Source organism: Balaenoptera acutorostrata, chromosome 19 (genome assembly GCF_949987535.1).
Source record: "Balaenoptera acutorostrata chromosome 19, mBalAcu1.1, whole genome shotgun sequence".
Lineage (NCBI taxonomy): Eukaryota > Metazoa > Chordata > Mammalia > Artiodactyla > Balaenopteridae > Balaenoptera > Balaenoptera acutorostrata.
Window position 1 is genome coordinate 59,463,983 of NC_080082.1, and position 22,718 is coordinate 59,486,700.

The 22,718-nt window shown below is 57.0% G+C and overlaps 3 protein-coding genes across 4 annotated transcripts; 1 reads left to right on the plus strand and 2 right to left on the minus strand.

Annotated features, from left to right (window-relative positions):
• Nucleotides 1-3,138: 3,138 nt before the first annotated feature.
• On the minus strand, nucleotides 3,139-3,933 carry PTH2 (parathyroid hormone 2). Its single transcript, XM_007168290.2, has 2 exons — nucleotides 3,815-3,933; nucleotides 3,139-3,313 (listed from the first exon to the last, which is right to left on the minus strand). Exons 1-2 carry the CDS (start codon nucleotides 3,931-3,933, stop codon nucleotides 3,139-3,141), a joined length of 294 nt encoding a protein of 97 aa, XP_007168352.1.
• A 1,562-nt stretch (nucleotides 3,934-5,495) lies between these two features.
• On the plus strand, nucleotides 5,496-8,753 carry GFY (golgi associated olfactory signaling regulator). The gene is made up of 4 exons (XM_007168291.2): nucleotides 5,496-5,501; nucleotides 6,456-7,650; nucleotides 7,924-8,097; nucleotides 8,554-8,753. Exons 2-4 carry the CDS (start codon nucleotides 6,471-6,473, stop codon nucleotides 8,751-8,753), a joined length of 1,554 nt encoding a protein of 517 aa, XP_007168353.1. The 5' UTR covers nucleotides 5,496-5,501; nucleotides 6,456-6,470.
• Nucleotides 8,754-9,076: 323 nt separating this feature from the next.
• SLC17A7 (solute carrier family 17 member 7) lies at nucleotides 9,077-19,767 on the minus strand. 2 transcript variants are annotated; one of them, XM_007168293.2, is made up of 12 exons: nucleotides 19,565-19,767; nucleotides 15,161-15,413; nucleotides 14,095-14,213; nucleotides 13,695-13,809; nucleotides 13,528-13,615; nucleotides 13,173-13,259; nucleotides 12,939-13,081; nucleotides 12,140-12,289; nucleotides 11,833-11,965; nucleotides 11,060-11,086; nucleotides 10,739-10,866; nucleotides 9,077-10,493 (listed from the first exon to the last, which is right to left on the minus strand). In XM_007168293.2, exons 1-12 carry the CDS (start codon nucleotides 19,624-19,626, stop codon nucleotides 10,200-10,202), a joined length of 1,599 nt encoding a protein of 532 aa, XP_007168355.1. In that variant the 5' UTR covers nucleotides 19,627-19,767; the 3' UTR covers nucleotides 9,077-10,199. The 2 variants fall into 2 exon arrangements, with proteins under 2 accessions (XP_007168355.1, XP_007168354.1); XM_007168292.2 differs by having other exon boundaries at nucleotides 11,060-11,170; nucleotides 19,565-19,766.
• Nucleotides 19,768-22,718: the final 2,951 nt, after the last annotated feature.

Consider the following 22,718-nt stretch of genomic DNA (forward strand, 5'->3'; position numbering starts at 1 on the left):
ACATCCATGAAACCAAATCCCAGGTCAAGATATAGAACAGTTTCAGCACTGCAGAGGCTTCCTTGGGAGAGCTTTGAGCAAGGCAGGACAGTGATAGAGGTAGCTACAGGCTCTGTGAGAGCTCAGGAAAAGCACCTAACCCAGCCTGGGAGGTTAGAGATTTCTTCCCAAATAGGTGACATCTGCATTTAGTCTTGAAAGATGGGTAAGGTTGGTTATAGTAAACAGGGGCGGGGGAGGGTGTCCCAGGCAGAGGAAAAAAGTGTGTGAAGACCAGGTGGTTGGAAAGCACCTCTGTGTGTAGAAAGCCATAGGCAGCACCATGTTGCTTGGATTAAAAAAAAAAAAAAAAAAAAAGCCAGGGAAGGATTTGAGGCTTTAGAGTTGTGAGAAAAAAGATACGTAGACAAGAGCCCATTAAGGGTTTTGAACACCAGCTTGAACTCTACTGTCAAGTGCCCAAGAAAGGGCTGTGATCAGGGAAGGGACAGAATCAACTCTGGGTGGGAAAGAGACCTTCTGAGCCTGTATAGAGGATGAATAATAATGGAGTGAGGCTGGAGGCAGGAGGTGGGGAGAAGGCTGGGGCCATGGTCCAGGTGAGAGAGCATGAGGCCTGAGCTGGGCTGGGTGCATGGATGGAAAAAAGGGCAGAGCAGAAAGAGGCAGAGCAGGAAGGACAGAGCCAGGACTGACAGGCTATGAAGGAGGATGAAGAGGGAAGAGGCAAGGACTGCACCTGCATCTGACCCAGTGACTGGTAGACAGTGGAGCCATTCCCAACATGGAGAACCCATGAGAAGGGGTGGGCTTGGGGGGGACACTCTGAGCTCATGTGGGGAGGAGTGAGTGTCTGGGTTCCAAGAAGTGGCTGGAGCCCTGAGCATTGGGCTTTCAGTCTGGAAATGGGGGTCTGGATGTTATTAGCTGTGATGGTGATTGAAGTGTGGGGATTGCTGAAATTTCCTGAGGAGAGGGGAGTAGAGTGAGAAGGGAAGGGGTTTGGGCACCATTTTGTGAAAAGCCTCAAATGCCAGGCAAGAGATTTGGGAGGAGGGACTTCCCTGGTGGTCCAGTGGTTAAGACTCCCCGCTCCCAACGCAGGGGAACCAGTTTCGATCCCTGGTCAGGAAACTAGATCCCGCATGCTGCAATGACGATTCCCACAAATAAGACCCTGCGCAGCCTAATTAATTAATTAAATAAAAAATTTTAAAAAGACGTGGGGAGGAAGTATAGGAAGAGCACAGGTCAAGACGGAGTTACCAGGCCCATCAGCAAACAGAGGATGAGGCTTCTCACAGGGTTGATGTGAGGCTGAAAGAGCCAATACAATGGTGTGTGGAAGAGTACCCAGCATATAGTAACTGCTCATAACATTTTAATTCTCTTTCTCCATGAGAGTAGTGGAATGGTCTAGACTTCTGAAGTTGCACAGATTTGGGTTCCAATTATCCTTCACTAGCGCTGACGACTTGGGGAAATGATTCCTGACTTTCAGAGCCATGTTTCTTTGTAAAATTTGGCCAACTCCCCATAGTTGTAAGGAATAAATACAGTTAGTTATTCATTGTTCAGTATTCCTGAATAACAGGGAAACAGGCCACACCCCACAGCCTAAGGGCCAATTAGGGCGCGGTCCGCCTCGGAAATGCAAATTACGGGAGAGCTTGCCAATCACCAAGCGCCAGCCCCGCCCCCTGTCCTCACGTCGACTCGCCCAGTTCCACTCTCTTCTCTAGACCAATCAGAGCGCAGTCCGTGCGAGCTGCGCCACGGGAGCTAGGTTCAGAAACCTCGCAGTCCAGTTAAGGGAGTGAGTTGCTACGGTCACCACTGAGGGGCGGGGCGGAAGGGCTGGCCGAGCCTCCAGAGAGAGAGAGAGAGAGAGCGCGAGAGAGCGAGGGAGAGGCAGATTCTGATTGGCTGCTTCCTTACTTCCTTCACCGGTGGGCCAGGTGTTTCCCCGCCTCAGTCCCGTGCCTCCAGGAGCCTAAAGCCTTTCTCCTTTCTCCTCTCCTCCCGCCCCGCCCAGGCGCCCCAATGGTCTCCCGGGAGGCGCGCAGTTAGAAAACCCTGAAGAAACTGCTGCAGGCTGCTGCAAGAGAGGCGGAAACCCTTTTCTGTTTTTTATTTTATTTTGGGGGGCTGCGGCCCCGTGGCTTTCGGGATCTTAGTTCCCTGACCAGGGATTGAACTCGCCCCAGCAGTGAACGCGCCGAGTCCTAACCACTGGATCACCAGGGAGTTCCTGGAAACCCTTTTCTAATAATGTGTTTGGCTTCCAGAAGGGCGTACTTAAGTCTTCTAATGGTGTATCTGGTTTAATCCTCAAAATAGGTGAGGAAAATGAGGCTGGAAGGTTAGAAGCCCTTCCCAATACCACACAAGTAGGTTTAGGGGAACCCGGTTTTGAATGGCAGATGCATCTCCAGAGTCCCCCCACCGCCGCCCCCCCCCAACTTTCCAATGCGCCCAAAGAGAAGTCGGGAAGTGATGCGAGAGCGGAAAAAGAGAAATTCAGAGAAAATGAGAGCCGGGAGAGAGACGGAGACCTAAAAGAAGAAAGAAAGAAAAAAAAGACACGAAGGAGACAGGCAGAGAAAAAAGAAAGTGATTAAGAATGGAAGGAAGAGTTTTAGGCAGAAAGAAGAGTCGAGAGAGGAGACAGAGATTCCCCAGAAGGCCGGGAAGCCATGAGGGTGAAAAAGAAGTATAGAGACTCCAAGAGAGAAGGACAGATACCCAGAGAGCAACAGAGAGCCAGAGAAAGAGGCAGTGACTCAGAGGGGGACAGAGACCTGGGAGGTTACAAAGAACAAGAGAAGGGGACAGAGTCAGGGGTGGGGTGGGAGCAGATATGCGAGTGGAGAGGGACAAAGGCACAGAGTGAGAGGAAAGGACAGAGCTGGGGCGGTAGTGCAGAGAGAGAGAGGATGAGTAGAGTGGGAGATGAGAAAAGAGAGAGGGAACTGGAGGTAGACGCCAGCGTAGCGGACGCAGGGCCCGCCCCCGTGCACACACACACACACACACACACACACACCCTCCCACTACACACACACACACGAAGCACAGGAAGGAGGCGCAGTCCCGACGCACAGCAGGGTCTTTATTCAGGTGGGGCGGGCGGGGCGTTCAGGGCGCGTCCAGCACCAGCAGCTTGTGCATGTACGAGTTCAGCCAGTGGCGGCGCTCTAGGGCGGCCAGCAGCCGCGCGCGCTCCCGAAAGGCCGCGTCGTCCGCCAGCGCCAGGCTCCTCCGCGACTGGGGGGTGACCGGACCCGCCCAAGCCCGGCTGGGGGTGTGGAGTCTGCCGGGAGATGGAAAGAGGCGGTTTCCATGTGTCCGGGCCCGCCGCCCGCCAACTGTCCTCCCCGCGGTCTAACTCGAAGCCCTGTTACTGCACCGTCTGTGGAGTGGCTCAGTCTCTGTCCCCTGTCTCTCTCTTTCTCTGTATGGGTCTCCGTCTCTGTGTTCACCAGGTTCGGAGCCTCCTGAGTACAGAGACCGAGTCTGATGCACCTGTCCGGCCCCAGCGCCCGGCGCGCGCCTGGCACACACCAAGACCCAGTAAACGTTGCTCAAGGAACAAACCCGTTCCTGCTTCGGCTCCTTTCAAGTCTCTCAAAGCCTTTCTTCTCAGATCCTTGTGTATCTCTTTGTCTTGCTGATTCCCTGTCCACCCCCCATCTCTGTCCTCTCTCTGGGTCTCTGTTCCCCCTTTCTGAGTCTCTGTTCCCCTTTCTCTTTGGGTCTCTTCCCACCTCTCTGAGTCCCCACCCTTCCTGGGAGACCTGGATGTCCTACGTACCTGAAGACCCCCGCGGGAGGCAGGGCGGCTCCTGAGGCGGTGCGGTGGCCCCAGGACACAAGTAGCAGCAGCAGCAGCAGTCGCGCCCGGGGGCTCCTGGGTACCTGGCGGGTCTCCATCACCTGTGGAGAGACAGGAGAGAGCTCAGTGAGGCCCGCGTCCTGGCCCAGAACAGAACCCCGGCCCCACCATCCACCCCCACTCCCCTGCAGCCCGTTTGCAGGGCCCCCTACCGCGCAGTGGGTTCCGGCAGCGAGGCTGGCAGCCCCCTTATATCGCCTCCACAACCCCCGCAGCGGGCAGTGACGCAGACCAGGGGGCTGGGGGCGCCAGGTCAACCCCCGCCCAGGCTCATTAGGAGCCGCCAGCGATAATGAGGAGCTGGGGGTGGGGGCCCCGCCGCTGCCTTAGCGGCCACCCACTAATTGGGACCAGGAGCTGGGACCTGAAGAGAATTGGGAGGGGGAGAGACAGACAGACAGAGAAGTGGACACAGGGGGTGTGTCAGAGGGATAAAAATAGAGACCGGCGGAAGGACCATCAGAGCAGAAGCCAGAGACACAGAGAGAGAAAGAGAGACAGGGGGAAGCAACAGAAGAGGGACTGATGGGGAGAAGCAGAGACACAAAGAGATGAAGTAACCATGACAGGGAAGGACAAAGACAGAATGACAGAGAAAAGGAAAGAGAGGAAGAAAGGGAGCAACAGAGGAAGAAAGAAGGGAAAAGGAAGGAAGAGAGAAAAGAGAGGGAAAGGGACCAAGAGAGCCAGCTAGTGATGGAGGAATGAGGGAAAGAGCACGCAGAAAGACAGGAAATGGAAGGACAGCTAGCCTAGACAGAGAAGTCCGGAGATGAATCCAGACAGTGAGAAAACCAGAAAGAAAGAGTGAGAAATGGGGGGGGGGGGGCGGGAGGGGGTTGGTAAGAGAAAGCAAAGGGTATGTGCGGGGGGAGGGGCAGTGAAGGCAGGTATAGTGACAGGCGAAATCAGGAAAGTCTTAGAGACACTGCAAAGAGGGGAAAGAGACAGACAAGGACCCTGAATTCCCTGAGGATGTGTCCAAGCCCTTCCCGGGGAGGAACTTGGGGGTGTTGTGAAGATAAGACCCAATCCCCCTAACACTTGCTCTTAAGAGGGTGCTGTCTACACAATGGAATGGTAGACAAAGGTTGGGAAGTCCCAAAGGGCAGTAGCAATCTGAATCTCTGATTGACAGGACATGGGAACCTAGACTCATAGTTCCCCAGAGAGGAGGGGAACAGAGCCTGGCTCTGGGAAACTGGATTCCTGGATCTGAGGGGAGAGGTCTGAGGGTCCCGACTCCTGGCTCTTGAAGTGGGAGGCTACCCGAGACCTGGATTCTTGGGTTTGGGTGTAGGAGAGGGCAGAGGGCTGGGACCCCTGGCTTCACAGGGAGGAGAGCTTGGTTGGGCCACATCCCTCCACCAAATGATCCAGTCCCTAACTCCCTTCCCCTCTCCAGAGACAATTCCCTTATCTCTGTCCCTGTAAAAGTTCAAGCCTGTCGCTAGGCTCCCAGGATCCCCAGGGTGGGGGTCAGGTGCGTCATGTGCACCCCTGAGACCCTACCTCCTGCCGCCCTGCCCAGAGCCATTCTGCAGCATTCACTGATTTCTGCATTCAGCGCTGCTCACCTATTGTTATCTTGGACCCCACTGAGCCGGTAAGAGACCCCAAACCCCAAGTGACCCTGTCCCATTTGGGTGTATGCCCACCCCACCTCCACCTGACCACAGACCTAGGCATCTCTGCCCCAGACCAGCCCCTGAGACCTTGAGATCCCAGCTCCATCCTCAATAAACAGAGACCTGAGTCCTGCCCCACGGCTCTCTCCTCCTGAAGGCTGAGGAATCCAGACCCTTATACACCTATCTCTGGAGGACAAAGACTCAGAGTTCCCAATTTCCTTCTAACTCAGGACCAAGAGTTCCAGACACCCATTTCCTTTCTCCCCTGTAATCCAGCCCCCCTCCAAGCTTTGCTCCCTCAAAATTCTAGGCATCTGAACCTTCAAGCCTCTCTTTGCTAAAGAATTAGGAATTTAGACCCACATTTAGGGCCCTCCACCCTCTGGGAGCCAGGAGTCTGAACCCCCAGCAGCCTTCTTGACCAGGATCCAGGAGTCTCCCTCCTCCCCCAGTTACAGGCATTTAGGCCCCCTCCTCCCTCAAATCCAGGCGTTCAGGACCCCAGCCCGCAGGTGTTCCTTCTGAGCCTCCTCTAATGTAAACAACTGTTAAGTCAAGGTGTCCCCAGGGCTCTTGGAGAGGAAGAAATCCCATGCCCCTCAGAGGTCTACACCCTTCGAAGCCGAAGTCAAGGAGGTCTGGGGGCTTGGAAAGGTGTCTTTCTTTCCCAATTTTCCTGGGACCCCTTAGGGAAACAGATAAGGAAATTTACTACGACTCCCAAGAAGCCCTGTGCCTCAGTCTCCCTTAGCTTCGGCGGCTACCGCCTCACAGCCTTCAGGGAGTTGCAGGTGGCTTCTCCTTTACCTGGTGCCCCGAGCTGGTTGGAGACGCTTTCTACCCGGAGACCAGTGGGCGCGGCCTCCGGAGTCGCCTCCCGGGCGACTTCTGGCTTTAACCCCTTCCTTCCCGCTCCCCCACTGCTACAGGTAAATCCCAGAGCTATGAAATCCTTCAGCCCGATCCTCTTCCTTCTCGTCTTTCTCTTCGCCTGGCTGGGTTCCAAGGCTGCCCATTCGGCCTCACCACCTGAGGGTTCCGACTTCTCGCGGATAGACCACCCCTCTCAGCCCTCCCCTCCTGCATCTGGAAATTCCACTCTCAATGGGAGTAACCCAGAATCCCCCAGGACCGCTTATCCTGAGCCCTGCAAGACACCTCATGCGGTTTCCCCTGAGCCCTCCCCCCTTGAATTCACTGAGACCCCCAACACTGACTTCCGAGAAAGCCCACACCCAGAGTCTCCTGAGGCCCCCAAACCTAACTCACTCAACACCTCAATATCAGAATCCCTGGACACCCTCCAAATTAAACCCTCCAAAATGACATATCCAGAACCTTCTGAGACCCCCAAACCTGACCCGACTGAAATTCCACACACAGAATCCCCTGAGACCCCCAAACCTAATTCGTCCAAAACTTCACACCCAGAATTTCCTGAAACCCCAAACCCTGCCCCTACACAAACTCCACACCAAGAATCCCCAGAGATTTCCAAACATAGCTCCACTGAAATCTCACATGCAGAAGCCCCTGAGACCCCAAATCCAGACCCCACCAAGACTTTTGACCCCAAATCTCCAGAGACCCATGACCCTGACACCACTGAGACCCCAAATTCTAAATTCCTCCAGACACTCCATCCTGACCCTACCAAAACCCCCCACCCAGCATCTCATGTAGGCCACAATCCCAACCCCACTGAAATTCCCCAAACAGAATTCCCCACTACCCCCTACCAAGATGCAACAGAGACCCTCCCAGCCTCTGATCCTGAGATCTCCACTAGTCTTCCCCCAGAAACGCCTGCACCCTTCAAGGAAGAAGTTACTGCCCTAAATGAGCTGCCCCTGAATCCCAAATCAGAAACCCTTGCAGCCACCCAGCCCGACGCCCTTAAATTGCCCACTTCAGAATCTCCTGGGACCGTTGATCTGAAAGTCCCCCAGAACTCTAGCCCTAAAGGGCCCGACGCCCTTCCTCCCTCAGCCCGGATTGTGAGGTCCCCTGCTCCTCCAGGGCCCCCCAATCAGCCGGCCCCTGTCACTCCGCGGGCCCCCCAGCGGCGCAGCCGAGGTGAGAGTGTCAACACTATCATCGTGGTGGAGCGAGTGAAGGAGACTGGTGAGGGACTAGGACCCGGACTCCTGGGTCTGAGGGAGGAGGGCCCTGGGAGCCGGACTCCTGGGTCGAAAGGAGGAGAAGGCTGTAAGCCCCTCTTCGGAGTCTGAAGGGGGGAGGAGGCTGAGGGCTGGTACTGCGGGGTCTGAGGGAGGAGACACTGGGGGCCGGGGCTCCCGGATCCAAGGGAGGAGGAGGGTGGGATCCGGATTCCTGGGTCTGAGGGTGGAGGAGGCTAGGAGTTTAGATTGCTGTTCCTGGGCCTCCTTCCTTCAGGCGTGACCCTGGTGGGGCGTCCCCGGGGCGAGGCAGGCGGGGCCCTGTGCCTATTCCTCGCCGGGACCGGGCTGCTTATTGGCATTTTCCTGCTCCTGTGGTGTCTCTACCGCCGGGCGGCTCGACACCGGCCCTTCGCACACCACCGGCTCCCGAACGACGGAGATGAACCGGGTGAGCAACCCCTGTAGCGTCCAGCTCCTTGAATGCCTGCACTTTTCCTTAACCTGGTTTCGCCTGACACTTCAGGGCGCCCTACCTAAAAGTACAGGTCCCCATCCAAGGTCAGTAGAAGCCCTGAACCCTCCAGGGTCAGGTTCTGCCCCCCAGTATTCTGAAATTTCACACACACTAGTCCAGTTCCGCCCCCAGCCCAGCCGGGAGTTGCCGCACGCTCGGAGCTGCAGGTCCCTACAAGCCCCGCCCCTTCCCCTCCAGGAGCGCGGCAGGCCCCGCCCCTGCTGCGTGGACGCCACGCCCCCTCGTCTATTCAGGGGCCCTTTAATTCGAAAACCCCGCTCCAATGGAAGGTCGGAATCCTCTTCCCTGTCTCCTCATTGGCCAGCGGCTCAGTAGAGGGGACAGGCCCCCTGTCAGCCTATGGACGACCTCGTTCCTTTGTCCCCACAGTTATGCATTTGGACGCCCCGAAGGACCCCTACAACCTCTACTTTTATGCTCCGAACGCCTGGGTCCCTTCACACATCGCTGCCAAGCAGCCACCGCCCACCCCCCCACTGCCACCCAAGCTGCCTCCGCCGCCCCGCGGGGGCCGCCCCCAGCACCTGGAACCTCTCTCCCCCTCCACGCTCCCCAACAACTTCGTGTGAGCCCCTCAAGACCTGCACCTTCCCCAGACGGAGGAAGGACCCAGAGGTCCTGTCCTCCTGGCCCGCTTTGCTACATAGGGGTCCTCTCGGATAGAGGGTCCAACACGCAGAGATGCTTTAGATGTCAGCAGAGAACATACTCTAAGGACGAATAAATCACGTGTTCCCACAGCTAGACAACTCCTCTGGCCTAAGTCCTGGGGGAGGAGAGTGGCTGGGGTCCTAGGATCCCAGATGTGAGGAGGGAGGAGGCTGGGGGCCTGGACTCCTGGGTCTCAGGGAGAAGCGTGCTGGGGACTCCCAAGGCCAATGACGACTGGGTGTGTACACCAAAGCATTTTATTGGGAGAGGGGCAGGGCAGGGTTTACAATCACAGAGACAGAGACACAAAGACACAACCCTGCCCCGGGGAAAAGCACCCCTTTTCCCCAGCCCCATTCCCTTTCCTGGGATTCTGTGACTTCTCCTATATATGTTCCCCAAATTCTAAGCCGAAATAGGGGAATCTGAGAGGGGAAGGATCCCAGATTTGGAGTCATTTAGCCCCTGAGGGAGGCAACAAATGGCCACTGAGAAAATGAGGGTAGTTTGAAACCACCCAGAAGAATAAAGTGCAAGGAATTGGGGGGAAGAGGAGCATCTTGAACCACCATGGGAAAGTTCAATGCCGGTGGCTTCAAACCATTGAGTTGATGGACTTGAGCAGCCACTATTTAGACCTGAAAACCGTGTCAGAAAAAGTGCATGGGAGTGAAGAGAGGCATACTGTTAAAACTGCCATTTTGGTTGTTTCCCTAGGTATTGTGCTAAGCTAGGGAGAAGGTCTTGGGGAATTTGGTGCTTCAGCAGAATATGCTGGTGGAGGGAGGGGTGAAGAGGTGTGTGTGTGGGGGGGGTGCTTGAAACTGCCATTTCCCCTCAGAAACGCTGGTGAGAATCAGTCCCTAGAATGGCAGGGATGGGTGATTAGGTAAACCAACTTGGAAAATGCAGAATAGAGTTGGGAGAGATTTGAAACTTCTAGACGAAGACCTTGAATTTTTCTGAAAGAGGAGGGGGGCTGAGTAATCTCAGGGCTTAGCCTGAGAGTCCCTGGGGTTCAAGGAAAGGGGGAGGTGCCCAAAACCACAAGAGAGAGTAAGAGATTGAACTGTCCATTCAAATAAAGCCCTGAAAGGAGAGATTTGAAACCACTGAGGCAGAAAAAGTGGAGAAGGGAACCTTTAGGGGAATTTGGGTATCCTTGAAACTGCCAGTCTGCAGCTTCACTACCCCTGAGAGGCAATTGGGAGGGCAAGAGGATTTGACAGCACTGGGAACAAGGGAGAGTGCTTCTTAGGCCTGAGGCAGGACAGAGAGGACTGGGGTTCCTTGACAATGTCACTCAGGCCAGAGATGTGTGGAATGGAGGTCCTGGAAACTGCCATCCAGCGGGAGGCACACGGTCAGTAGCCCCGGACCGGGGGTGGGGGTCTTGGGGGTTGAACTGTGCTGTGTGTAGCTCCATAGGAGGGAGGGGGAGCAGGGGGTGCCCCGGGGGGCTCAGCCTCATCCTCCATTTCGCTTTCGTCACTGCCAGCCAGCTGGTCGTGGCCAACAAAGCCACATTTCTCTTCGCTCATCTCCTCAGGCTCCGCCCACGGCTGCTTCTCTCCGGAAGCGAAGACCCCGTAGAAGATAACTCCTCCATAGTGCACCAGGGAGGCAATGAGGAACACATACTGCCACTCCTCCCGAGTCTGGGGCGGGGACAATGGGGAGGTGAAGTCAGAGGACAGAGAAACTGGAGGTGGAGAGAGAACCTGAGCGGGGGCGGGGCGGGGGGGGAGCGGCAGGGAGGCCCAGAGAAAGGGAGACCGAGATCCAGAAAGAGGCTGAAAGAGACCCAGAGAGGGCAGGGATGGAGCCCAGGGAGGGTGGCGCACGTCAGGAGGGTAATATACACAAATTTGGAGGGCAAGTGGGTCAGGGCCCGCGCACGGACCTTGTGCTTAGTCATGGCACCCACGATGACCGGGCACACCATGCCGGACAACGTGCCCACGCCGTTGGAGATGCCCATGAGGATGCTGGCATAGCGCGGGGCGATGTCCAGGTGGTTCACGTTGAACCCTGGCAAGGCGAGCCAGGAGACGTCACAGCCGATTCTCGCTCGAGTGACTCCTCCCCCACCCCTTCCTCCCCCCTCCCCGCCGTTCTGGCTTTTTAGTCCACCTTTTGCGAGGCTGGGAGTCCCCTTCCTGAGCCAGGAAGTTCCCCACAGAGGTGACCAGAGTTCCCCCAGGGGCGGATCGGCGGTTCTCACCAGAGATGGCGAAGCCGCTGAAGCCCACTGCGAGGACAAGGAAGGAGATGGCCACGCCCTTGGAGTGCGAGTAGCCGACCACCAGCAGCAGCGTGGCTTCCATGCCAAAGCCTACAGAGAGCCGCTTATCTGAGCGCAGGCCGCCCCACGCCTCTCCAGACCCGTTCCCGCCGCAGCCGACCCCTATTCGCCCCAGTCTGGAAACTTCCACGCCTGTCCCTGGCTTTGTTCCCCATTCTGTCCGCGCCCGCCCTAACCAAGCCCTCACCTCCCCAATGCCTGGCCCTTGGCCACGCGCACAGGCTCGCCGCCCCGACCTGGCGCTCCGTGGCCCCACCCACTGACTAGGCCACGCCCTGAAGACGCAGGGTCCAGGCCCCACCCAGGCACCTTCGCACCTTCCCTCTCTGTCCCTATTCATTACACTCAGACCTTTGTCTCTCCAGGTTCCCCCTCTTCATCACCCAGTTCCCATCCTACTCTGGCCAGCCTCGTATAGACCCCGTCCTTCCAGACCCAACGTGGTCTCGCCTTTGCTCCACCTGGACAACCATACCTGCCTTGCCCTTCTACCCCTCGGCCCCTGAGGCTACCACCTGCCATTCTGTTCCAGCCAAGTCTGGTCTCACCCTGGCTCAGCCTTTTTGGACGCGCCCCTGGGCACGCCCTCTGACCTCTGCCCCTTCCCCAGAGTCCGGCCCCCTAGATCTGCCCCACGGCGCTCTGCCCCTCCCAGGCTGTCCCAGACCAGATCCAGGCCCCGCCCCACTCACCCCCACAGTTCATCAACTTGCGCACGTTGGTGGTGGACATGATACGGCGGCTCCTGAGGAAGTCGGCGATCTGGCCTCCAATGGGCACGATGATGGTCATGACCAGGTGAGGCAGCGCTGACACCAGGCCCACCTGCGCCAGCGGGCGTACAGGGAGGGGGCTCAGGGGCCACGTGCCCGGGGTCTCCACGGCTCAGGTACCACTGGCTCCTCCCTGTGCCCCGTTCCAACCCCTTGGGATCCAGGTCCCTCTCCTTCCCCCCTCAACCCCCGCCGCTCCCGCAGCACCCTCCCTTCTGGGCCCAACCTTGCTGATCTCAAAGCCGAACACTTCTTCGAAGTAGGCGGGCTGGGAGATAAGAAGCAAGTAGAACGTCCAACTGCGGCAGAAGTTGGCCACGATAATGGCGTAAACTGGCATGGACGTGAAGAAGCGCCGCCAGGGTGTGTTAAACTTCTGTGGTGGGCGAGAGGAGGGACGGCTAAGACAGAGAGCGGGGCTGGGCGCTCTCCGTGTCCCTACAGGGATCCCACTATAGTCCCGCAGAGACCCAGGTTTCCCGATCTCACTAAAACCTCCAAGGACGCAGGGTCGCCAGCCTGACCACGTCCCCATAGGAACATTGGCATCCTAGCCTCACAGTAACACTTCAGGGATGCAGGGGTCCCGACTCTACAGTGGCCCTCAGGTTGGCAGGTGTCCGGAGCACACGATGACCTTCAGAGACTCATAAATGGACCCAAGAGTCTCTTTCCATCCAATTACGCCCCCTAATTCTAGCCTCACCCACCCTAAGGTCTAAGCAAAACCTCACATTCTAATCCGCCTCTGCAGGTTTAACCACGCCCATCAGTGGTTCCGCCCACCTCGCCACCGAGCCCTGCTCTCAGCACCTGCTAATGCCGTTCTCTCCGGGCTTTAACCCCGCCTCCTAGGTTCTAGCTCCATCCACCTTGCGTTCCCATCAAGTCTCCTCTAAATGTCTATGGAAACCCACCAAGATCTACATGCAGTGCGGGTTCAAAGCCCATTTTTCTCCTGCGTCCCTGCCTCGATATCTCTCCTCTCCCCACCACGCCCCCGCCCCACAGGCTTGGGCCCGGACCGTGACGGGGTTCATGAGTTTGGCGCTCTCGCCGATGGCGTCCTCGATGTACTTGCGCTCCTCCTCGGAAATGCTAGGGTGCAGCGCCGGGGACTCGTAGGAGACGAGCAGCCAGAACAGGTACCAGAAGATCCCGAAGCTGCCTGGGGGGGTCAGGAGGGGGATGGAAGCGAGGTGACGACCGGCCTCGCTCTGCCCCAGCGCCACCCGGACCCAGGCGTCCGGGCCCCTCACCGTAGACGTAGAACACAGAGCTCCATCCTGAGTACTGCACCAGGACCCCGGCGAGAGGCATCGCGACCACTGCCCCAGCATAGGAACCTATGGGAGATGATACAGGATGGAGAAGAGTCCCATTCTCTCTCAAAAGCAATAGAGCGGATTCCCAGCCCCCACCTTTCTGGGACACAGATGCACAGGCCACAGCCCCTCCTCCCTCGGATACTTCAGTCTGGGTCACCAGCCCCCTCCTCTCTCAGACCCGGGAGTCCAAGCCCTCATTCCCCTCCTTCCTCAGACCTAAGAGTCCATACTCCAGCCCCCTACATCCTCAGACCCACAAGGCTGGATCCCAGCCCCTTCCTCTCACCGCAAAAGGCTGTTGTTGCCAGGCGACTCCGCTCTAAGGGCGGGGCCCATTTGCTCCAGATCCCGTGGCAGGCGGGGTACGTGACCCCCTAGGGAGGAGAAAGCCAAAGTCAACGAGAAGAGGCGAGGCTAGAACGGCGGCGGGGGTCATAGGGGGCGGAACTTTACCTCTACCAACCCCTGCAGGATCCTCACGAAGATGACACAGCCATAGTGGACACGGGCAGCCGAGGGGATCAACATGTTTAGAGTGGAGGTAGCCACAATAGCAAAGCCAAAAACCCTGATAGGAAGAGTTCGTGGTCCGAGAAAAGAGTCCAGCTACCCCGCCATACCTAGGATTCTGCCCTTTCCTCCCACAGCAGGCGAGGCCCTGCGCCCCCAGAACCCCAGGCCCCACCTTCTCTGTGACCCCCCACCTTCCACAATCACAAGCCCCGCCTTTCTCTAGGACCCTGGTCCAGAACCCAGGCTCCTCCCATTTTCCCGGAGTCAGCCCCCAAATGCAAGGCCAAACCCTCTAACTCCACCCACACTCTGCCGCCCACTTTGAGACCCCACCCCATACCTGTTGGCTGCGAATTTTTGGCAAATAAATCCTCCAGGAATCTGGGTGACAATGTAGCCCCAGAAAAAGGAGCCGTGTATGAGGCCAACAGTCTCTGGATCCCAGCTGAACTGAGCTTTCTGTGGGCCAAAAGTCACATCAAACCAGCATCTCTGCCCCAGGTTCTGCTCCTCCACCAATCAGCACCCACAGACAGTCCCTCATCCAATCAGCAACAAGGATCCCCTCTCGCCTTCAAAACACCTGCCGATCAGAGCTCGTGCCACCTACCCCAACTCTGCTCCTCCATGTTGCTAAGACCGCACTACCTTAGCAGTGGGGCCTGTTGCTGCCTAGAAGCCTAGCTCTGCCTGCTTCCCTGTCTCAGGGTCCCTTCTCTGAATGTCTAGGGGCCCATATATGGGGGTGGGGATTCTTTCTCCACTTCTAACCAATATACAAACCGTTTGCTGATTGACCAGGATGGGGGGGTCTAGGCAGGGACAAGAAGTAGCCAAAGGGTCGGGCCTGATTGGAAGGGAACAAGGGGCGGGTAGGCCACAGCCCAAATCAGGAATTTTTTTCTGAGGCGGGGTCATGGCCTATACCGAAATTAAAATAGGGAGAAAGTCTGAAATGAGGCGGAGCTTTAGGTAACGACCAGAGCAGATGGGGGAGGGATTTAAGCAACGGTGGAACTTCAGAAAATCCAGAATCAAAATCACGGTGGAACCTGAGTTGCACCTGGGATTAAGATGCAACACTGGAACAGGTGTGGGACGCAGGTGGAGCAAAGTTGCTAGGAAGCCCAAAATGGAGCAGAGGCAACACATAGGGAACCTAATGATAGGCAGTCTGCATTTTGAAATCAGAGACCTGAAACAAATAGGGGCGGGGCTTCATTTAGATGGGGGCGGGGCTTAAGAAGGGAAGAGCCCCGAGATGAGATGGAGCTGAGGGGGCAGCACAAATGGGAGGGGCTACTCAGGCTGTGGTGTGGAAGGGGCGTGGTGTGGGCGGATGTGACGTCATCAGAGGGCGTGGGCAGTGTTATCAGCAGCCTGAGGTAGCATCCGCCCTGAGCTACCTGCACCACCACGTGGCCCCCGCGGTGGGTCGTGCTGTTGTTGACCATGGAGACGATGGCCACTCCCAGGTTGCAGCGGATGCCGAAGCTGATGCAGAAGCCCAGGCCGCTCATGATGGCGATAATGTAGCGGCGAGGGAGACCAAAGCAGGTGCAATCCACGACCGGCTGGTCCCGGGTCTGCGTCGTCACCGGGCGCCCATCAGCACTCAGCTCCAGCGTCTCTGCACCTTCCTGCCGCTTCTCCAGAAGACTGAGAGGCAGCAAGGGTCAGACTCAGACGTCCAGTCCCCAGCCCCCTCCTCCCATGACACAAAAGTCCAGGGCAAAATCTGCTTTTCAAGACCCGGGATTCTAAGCCCACACTCCCTCTTTCCCCAGGAGTCCAGCCCCTGACTCCCTTCTCCCCCTCTGGATCCAGGAATCTGGACCCCGGTCTCCATCTCCCTCAGATGAGGAATTCGCACCCCCAGGCCCTTCCTCCCTCAGACTCGAGTGGGGAACTCCTCAGTTCCCTTCTCCCCCAGCCCTGTCACCTCTTGACTCAGTTGTTTTAGACCCAGGCTACCCTTTGCGATCCAAAACCCTGTGACCCCAGCCCTCCCCGCCAAGGTCCAGAGACACTCTCCAGCCCCCTCTTCCAGATATGAGCCTATTTGAGGAAGCAAAAGGCACTAAGGAGATGCTTCAGCAAAGGTGTCAAAAGAACAGCTGCTTCTCAGCCACGTCTGCTATATATACGGTCCCCCCTCCTCCCCTGCCCCCTGTGGCATGCCCTTCCCTGCTTCCAGGCACCAGTTGTGGGCCTGACATCCAGCTGACTCCATTCAGCCGCTGGAAGCCCATTCCCAGGGATTGGGGGTGCGGAGACGTCCAGGGCACTGGAATCCAGCAGCCCAGCTGGATATCCCTGGAGAACCTTGAGTTCAGGCTGTCAGCCTAGGGGGTAGGGAGGAGGAGTGGTGGGAGGTGTCCTGGCAAGGGACAGATGGCCCTGGTAGGGGGATTGGCTCAGTCCCCAGTGAGGCTCTCGCCCCCGCCTGTTCTGGATCCAGGATTGAGTCTGTGATGATGTATAGAGTACTTGGAGGGCCACCTCAAATCCAGAGAGAGGCTGCAGGGAGAAAGAGGTGCCCTGAGATGGGTGTGGAAAGATTCAAAAGGAGGGCTACAGAGACAGGGTGAGGAGTGCAGAGGCTGAGAGAAAGAGGGTCAGAGACACAGAGGAAGGAGAGAGACCCAGAGAGAAGGGGACAGATATCCAGAGAGAGACAGACATCCAGTCAAGAAGAGAATAAGACAGGGGCAGAGACCCTGAGAGAAGGTGGGGCACAGCACAAAGACCCTGAGAAGGAAAGGGACAGAAACCCAGAGAGGGACCCAAAGTCAGGTAGAGAGAGAAACCCAGGAGAGAGAACACAGAGGCAGAGACCCAGAACGCTGAGAGAAAGATGGAGAGACTAGGAGCGTGAGGAGAGACAGACTAGGGATATGATTTGTGAGGTGCGGCCCCGCTCCGAGGCGGGTAGGCAGCCAGGGGATCGGGCTGGATCCCAGGAAGGGGCTAGAACAGATGGAGGCGAGGGAGACTGGGACGGGGGAGGAAAGAACAGCCAGACGGTCTGGGAGGAGGCGGGTGGAAGAGATGAGAACAGCAGCCCTCCCCATCCTAGAACTTAAGGAAGTGGAGGAGGGGGTTAAGAAATGGGCGGTGGGTGGAGAAAGGGACGGGGGAGCTGACAGAACCTAGCGGGATGCGAGATGTGGAATGAGACCCTGGGCAGAGAGCCAGAGAGAGGGGAATGGAAGCCCCCAGAATGAATAGCACAGGGTGGTAGGGACTGCCCCCCATCAGAACAGGCCAGCCAATGAGATTAGAATTTGACCCAGGTTGCTCTCACATGCTATTTGACCCTGAAACTCAAGATATGATTGCAGCCCCTGAAATGTGATATTCATTGTTAATACTAGGACATAGATCTTAGATCAAGGCTTTCTAAACCGAGGGAGGCAGTCTCAGTATTCCATACCTATAAAATGGGGGCAAGAGTAGAATGTGAGGTTACAAAGAGGGAACTTCAAGGTGATATTATCATTTCAGAAGAAGAGAACCAGGGATGCAGAGATGAAGGTGGCCCCAATACTTCACAGAGGACAAGAACAGAGAGGGGAGACCCTGGATAGGGTCCTTTTTCCTCTCTGGATGCCTGGAACTCAGGCCTAGGGACTTGGTGGTGAGGAAAAGCAGCACTTAGGAGGCAGGTAACCAAAATGAAGACGGTGTCTCAACCTGCCTCTCTGGGTCTCTGCCTCTGCTTCTTGCAGATTCTCGGTCCACTCCCCTCTCCCCCGTCCCAGGTCTCTGTTCTCTTATATCCCTTTGGTTCTCCCTTATCTTCCTATTGTACAACTGAGGAAACTGAGGCTCAGGAAGTGGAAGTACCATGTCCAAGGTCACACACAAGAGTAGCAATGGGGCCTGACCACTTCCTGGCCCTCAGCATCACCCCTCCCAAGGCATGGCTCTCAGAAAGGAGGTATTTTGGCTCCTGTCTCTCCTGTATTCCCCTTCCCCCCCTTGTCCTTGCCCCAAGTCACCTGGGTTACCGTGTGTTTCCTGGTCTGAGGGAGTTTTCCACCCACTCCAGCATCACTCATCTCGAGGAAGTCTGCAGCCTCCATCCCAGACTTGGTAGGGAGACTGACCTGGGTTCGAATGATGCCATATTTATTCAGCCATTGTTTTCCCCCCCCTTTTCCAACTGTGCTTCAGTTTCCCCAGCTTTGTCTAGAGGATTAAAAGGAATCAGGGTGTTGTGTCCAATACAGGGCATTCCCCCTGTCTCGCCAACCATCAAAGTGAACCCCAGGATTCAGATGCTCTTCTGGGCTCAAACTCCTTGGTGACTGTCCTGGTGGGAGCCCTGAACTCTGGGGTCTCTAGGGGCTCAGAAGGCAGCGCAGAGAGGTGACGGTAAGGCAGAGACAGATGGAGAGAAACCCAAACACAGAGAAGCTGAGAAACGGAGACTGAGGGAGAGGGCCTGAGAAACACATCCCTCCTGCTGCCGTCCCCCTTCCCAGCCCCTCCACCAGCACGTCTCTCTCCCTCTCCTGACTTCACACTGATGTATTTTGAGAAACTCGTGAAAGGAGGTGAGAAAAAGGGTGGGGAGGGGCTGGAAGATTAGGAAAAGAAGGGGTGAGGTTATCTCATCTCCCCACCCCCCTCCCATCACTGTGCCATCCTCCTGCCCCCTTCCTTCTGTCCAGCTTTATTCCCATCTCTCACGTTACTGAAGGGTGGGGTAACTTTGGAGCTAGGAGGTGATCTGCAGCAAGCAGGGCTAGTGTTAGACTTAGAGAAGGACCTGCATGGTCTAGTGAGCTGGTCAATCAAAGATGGGATCAGAGATGTGGGCCAAGGGGACCCAAGGGTCTGAGGGAATGGCGGCAGGGGCATGGTGCTGATGAGGCCATCTCCTCCCCGCACTGTGGCCAGATATTTTTAGGCTTCTCCGCAGCTGAGTAATTTCTCTGACTTGGAGCCAGGGCTGGGGTTGGGGGTGAGAGACTCGGGAGAGGTGTCCAGACTGCTCTGGGGACACCCAGGTCACTGGGGTCATCTCTTTGGCTGGAAGGAAGTCCCTCTGAGCTCTAGCCTGTACCCTTTGGGAAGTCTGTCCTACCCCAGGAGCCTAATTTTTGGCCGGCAACTCCCTTCTCCACCAGAGACCCAGGATACCCTGGCTTCTTCCTGCCAGCTTAACTCTCCTCAAGGACAAGGACCAATGGGCCCCAATCCGATTTAGCTTCAGATTAAACTCTCTGAGAGATGGAAACTGGCAAACACACAGAGATGGAGAGACCCGGGGTGGAGGAATAAAAACCCAGAGAGAGGGTCAGAGACCCAAAGGAGAGGGTCAGAGGCCCTAGGGCAGGGAGTTGGGGGACAGAGATTCAGAGAGAGAGCGACAAAGACCTAGACAGAGGGGTTGTAGAGAACTAGTGAGAGCAATGGCCAGAGAGCGGGACAGAGACTCAGAGATAAAATGAAACAGAGACCTAGAGAGAAGGAACAGAGATCTAAAGAGAGGAGGCAGAGAGAAGATAGGTGAACGGAGACCCAGAAGCGGGGGAGGCAGTCAGAGACCCAAACAAGGGGGATATATAATCCCAGAGAAAAGAACAGAGCCTGGTATGGGGTGGGGCGCAGAAAAATGATGGATGAGACAAGACCAGGGAGAGCGGCGCCGTCGGAGACCGAGGGAGAAAACTGGACAGATGGGTGTCCCCCCACCCATGGGTATCGCCTGTCTAGCTGTCCGTCTGCGCCCAGGTGGGAATGAGCGTCCTCCTCGGACCCTAGCCCTCTTCCCCGCCCAGGATCCCCACCGCGCTCACCGGTGCAGCCTCCCGAGGGCACGACCCGCCAGCTTCCGAAACTCCTCCTGGCGGAACTCCATGGCGGCTGCCCCTGCTGCTGGTCCCCCCCGCCCCGCCGATCCCCCCGCCCGCGGGCCCGGGCAGCCGCGTCCGGGTACCCGGGGTCCGCCCCGGCCCGGCCGGCCCCGCAGCTCCGCTCGGGGGGAAGGAGGCTGCGAGTGCGGGCTGTCTGGGGGCTGTCACTGGACTCAGCGTCGGGGGTGGGATGGGGCAAGGAGAGGCCCCGCCCCTTGTATTCTAGTCCCGCCCGCCTTTCGCAGCCCTCCATCCCGGTTCTTGCCCCGCCCTTCCACTCCAAGACCACGCCTCTGGGTTCTGAACTCACGTGTCTGGGTTGCATCGCCCCCAGTTCTGTCCCTTCCCGGAATTACTCCCCCCCTCATCCATCCCCCACGAGCTCCTTCTACCCCAGATTTTCTCTCCTCCCGAGTTCTTTCCCATCTGAGATTTGCTCCCCCCGATTCAGTTCCCCCTAATTTCGTCCCCACATTTTCGTCCCCTACAGTTTCATCTTCCTCTGAGTTTCCTTTGCGTTTCATCCTCCCAGCCCTATCCCTCCGAATTTCTGTGCCCTCCAGTTCCACATCCTGCCCAGCGCCCTCCATCCCCAGGCCGCCACATCCGCAGTTCCAACTTCCCCATTCAGAGGGTTCTTTTCTCATTCAGGGAATTCCTTCCCCCTCCCTAGATTCCAACCCCCATTTCGATACACCCATTGTCCCTTCTAGTTCTTCCCCATCCAGTTTCTTCGCCCTTGACTCCCATCCACCTGTTTCCATTTTCCCCTTTTGAATTTCATGTCCCTCCAGTTCTATTTCCCCTCTAGGCGCATCCCGCCTTCCAGTTCCTTCATTTCCGATTTCCTTCCCATCTGAGTTCATCCCTTATAGTTATACTCCCTCCACCCCCAGTTGCTGGTCATTATTCCCTCCCTAGCCTCGGATCTATCTCCGCCCTCTGAGTTCTCTCCCCACCCTGAGTTCTGTCCCCACCCCTTGAGTTGTGTCCCCTTGGATATTTCTTTACCCCTGAGTTCTGTCCCCTCCCCTGGGATCTGTCCCTGCTTTGATATTTGCCCACACCCCCTGGAATCGGCACCAGGAATACGTCCGTGATTCTGTCCCCAGCTGAGTCCTCTCCCCGCACCTGAGTTCTGCCCCACCTTTTGGGATCTGTCCCCGCCCCGCCCGGGATCTGTCCCCGCCCCCTGATTTCTTACTCCACCCCTGAATTCCAGCCCCGCCCCTCTGGGGTTGAACCTCGACCTGTCTCCAGCCCGCTGGCAGGTCCTGCCCCGCTCCTTTCGCCGCCAGCCCCTCTTTCCGACGCCAGATCCAGGCCCCAGGAGGGTGCTCCTTTCCTCACTGCCTCCCTGGGTCTGGCCAAAAATACATTTGGGATTAAATTTTCATGATGTGGCACAGGTCCGCGAGGGAGTGGGAGGGAGCAGCCGGCGCGGCGGGCGGGCTCCACGGAAGGGATGGCCCGGCAGCCGCTGCCCGCCGCAGCCTCTAGCTTTGTCTCGCTGGGCCTCTGGGTGTCACAATTTTGCCTATGTTTGAGAAAACCCCGGATTCCCAGGGAGGAGAGGCTGGGGGCTGAGACTCCTGGGTCAGAGGGAGGAGGGAGCCTGGGGCTCGGACTCCAGAGTCTGAAGGAGTAGCCCGCGGATTCGTCCACACGCGCCACCCTGTGGTGACAGAATCCCCGGTCTGGGTGCGGAGGCGGCGGTCGCGGCTCCGGGCCAGGTGTGAAGGTGGAGCAGATGGTGAGGAGGAAGGAGTGGGAAGGGGGCCCAGCAGCTGCCAAATCCTGGGCCTTCGCCGGAACCATCACCATGGAGACCGAGGAAGGCAGAGAGGACCCAGCCCCACACTTTCGGGACCCGGGAATGAGTTCTTCTTCCTCCCACGGAGGGTTCCCATGCAAACTACAAGTCCCAGCGGCCGCTGGACTTCACCATTATGCTTCTGAAGGGCCGCTTACTCCGAGGGCCGCTGGGAGTTGTAGTTCTCTGAGACAACGGGCTGAAGTTGCGTTGCGCCCTCTGGTGGACATGGCGCCCAAGTTCGCTATTTCCGAGGCCCAAGGGACCCTACCCAATGTCATCCCCAAACCTTTTCACCTTCTCACCATCTAATCCCTCTTTCCCCACCCAATTCATTCAGTTCCAGCCACACTGGCCTCCTCGCTCTTCTTTCAACATCTACCACTGAGGCTCCTGCATTTACCTATCCTCCTAGGATTCACTATGGAAGAAGAGTGTGTTGGCAATCATTCATGAACTCAACAAATATTTATTGAGTTCCTACTAGGCATCAGGCATTGTCACACCATAGGGGACATAGCTCTAATGAGAGTATCACTGGGTATTGGGGACCACCAGAGGAGGATTCTAACTCAGCCAGGGAAGATCAAAGAAAGCCTGAAGTTTGAAAAGCTTCCCAGGAAAAGCTCACTAAAAGGGATGACTGGGAGGGTCGGGGCAGGGCATGGGTGTAGAGTAAGGAGATGTGCCCTGTGAGGGCAAACAACCAGATGTACTGGAGTAGACCTGGGTAGGTGTACTGGAGAAGAGGATACTAAGTAGGGGAATAGCAGAAACTAAGAAAAGGTGTAAAAAACTGGTGTGGTCAGGACACTGCTCAGTATGACTAGCCTGAGTGACTGGAAGAGGCCAAAAGGGAACATGAAGGGGGACTTCCCTGGCGGTCCAGTGGTTAGTACTCCACACTTCCACTGCAGGGGACATGGGTTTGATCCCTGGTCGGGAGCTAAGATCCCATGTGCCCTGCAGTGGGCAAAAAAAAAAAAAAAAAAAAGGGAACATGAAGGCGACCAGACAGCACAGAACATTGAGTGCTAGCTGAGAGGCTTAGACTTTCTCCTAGGGGCACTGGGGAGCCAAAGAGGGGCTGTGAACAGGAGTGGGGCAAGGGCAGCTCTGGGGCCTTGAGAGAGACTGACAAGGGGAGAGACTAGAGGCCAGGAGGCCAGGGAGAGGATCGGGGGAGAGGACGAGGCCTGAGCTGGGGGAGTGACCTCCATGGGACTCCAGTCCAATGTCCCTCTTCCCTCCCACTCCCCACTTACTCCTAGCCAGACACAGAAC

Bases quoted from the DNA above. Each gene is read 5' to 3' on its own strand.
- SLC17A7 (XM_007168292.2), bottom strand. From the start codon at position 19,626: ATGGAGTTCCGCCAGGAGGAGTTTCGGAAGCTGGCGGGTCGTGCCCTC. The intron at 13,260-13,527 runs GTGAGAGGAAGG...CATCTCCCATAG, and splicing joins GGCAACAACAGCCTTTTGCG to GTTCCTATGCTGGGGCAGTG. The intron at 12,290-12,938 runs GTCCGGGCCCAA...CGCCCACCACAG, and splicing joins AACTCATGAACCCCGTCACG to AAGTTTAACACACCCTGGCG.
- PTH2 (XM_007168290.2), bottom strand. From the start codon at position 3,933: ATGGAGACCCGCCAGGTACCCAGGAGCCCCCGGGCGCGACTGCTGCTG. The intron at 3,314-3,814 runs GTACGTAGGACA...ATCTCCCGGCAG, and splicing joins CCTCCCGCGGGGGTCTTCAG to ACTCCACACCCCCAGCCGGG.
- GFY (XM_007168291.2), top strand. From the start codon at position 6,471: ATGAAATCCTTCAGCCCGATCCTCTTCCTTCTCGTCTTTCTCTTCGCC. The intron at 7,651-7,923 runs GTGAGGGACTAG...TCCTTCCTTCAG, and splicing joins GGAGCGAGTGAAGGAGACTG to GCGTGACCCTGGTGGGGCGT. The intron at 8,098-8,553 runs GTGAGCAACCCC...TTGTCCCCACAG, and splicing joins GAACGACGGAGATGAACCGG to TTATGCATTTGGACGCCCCG.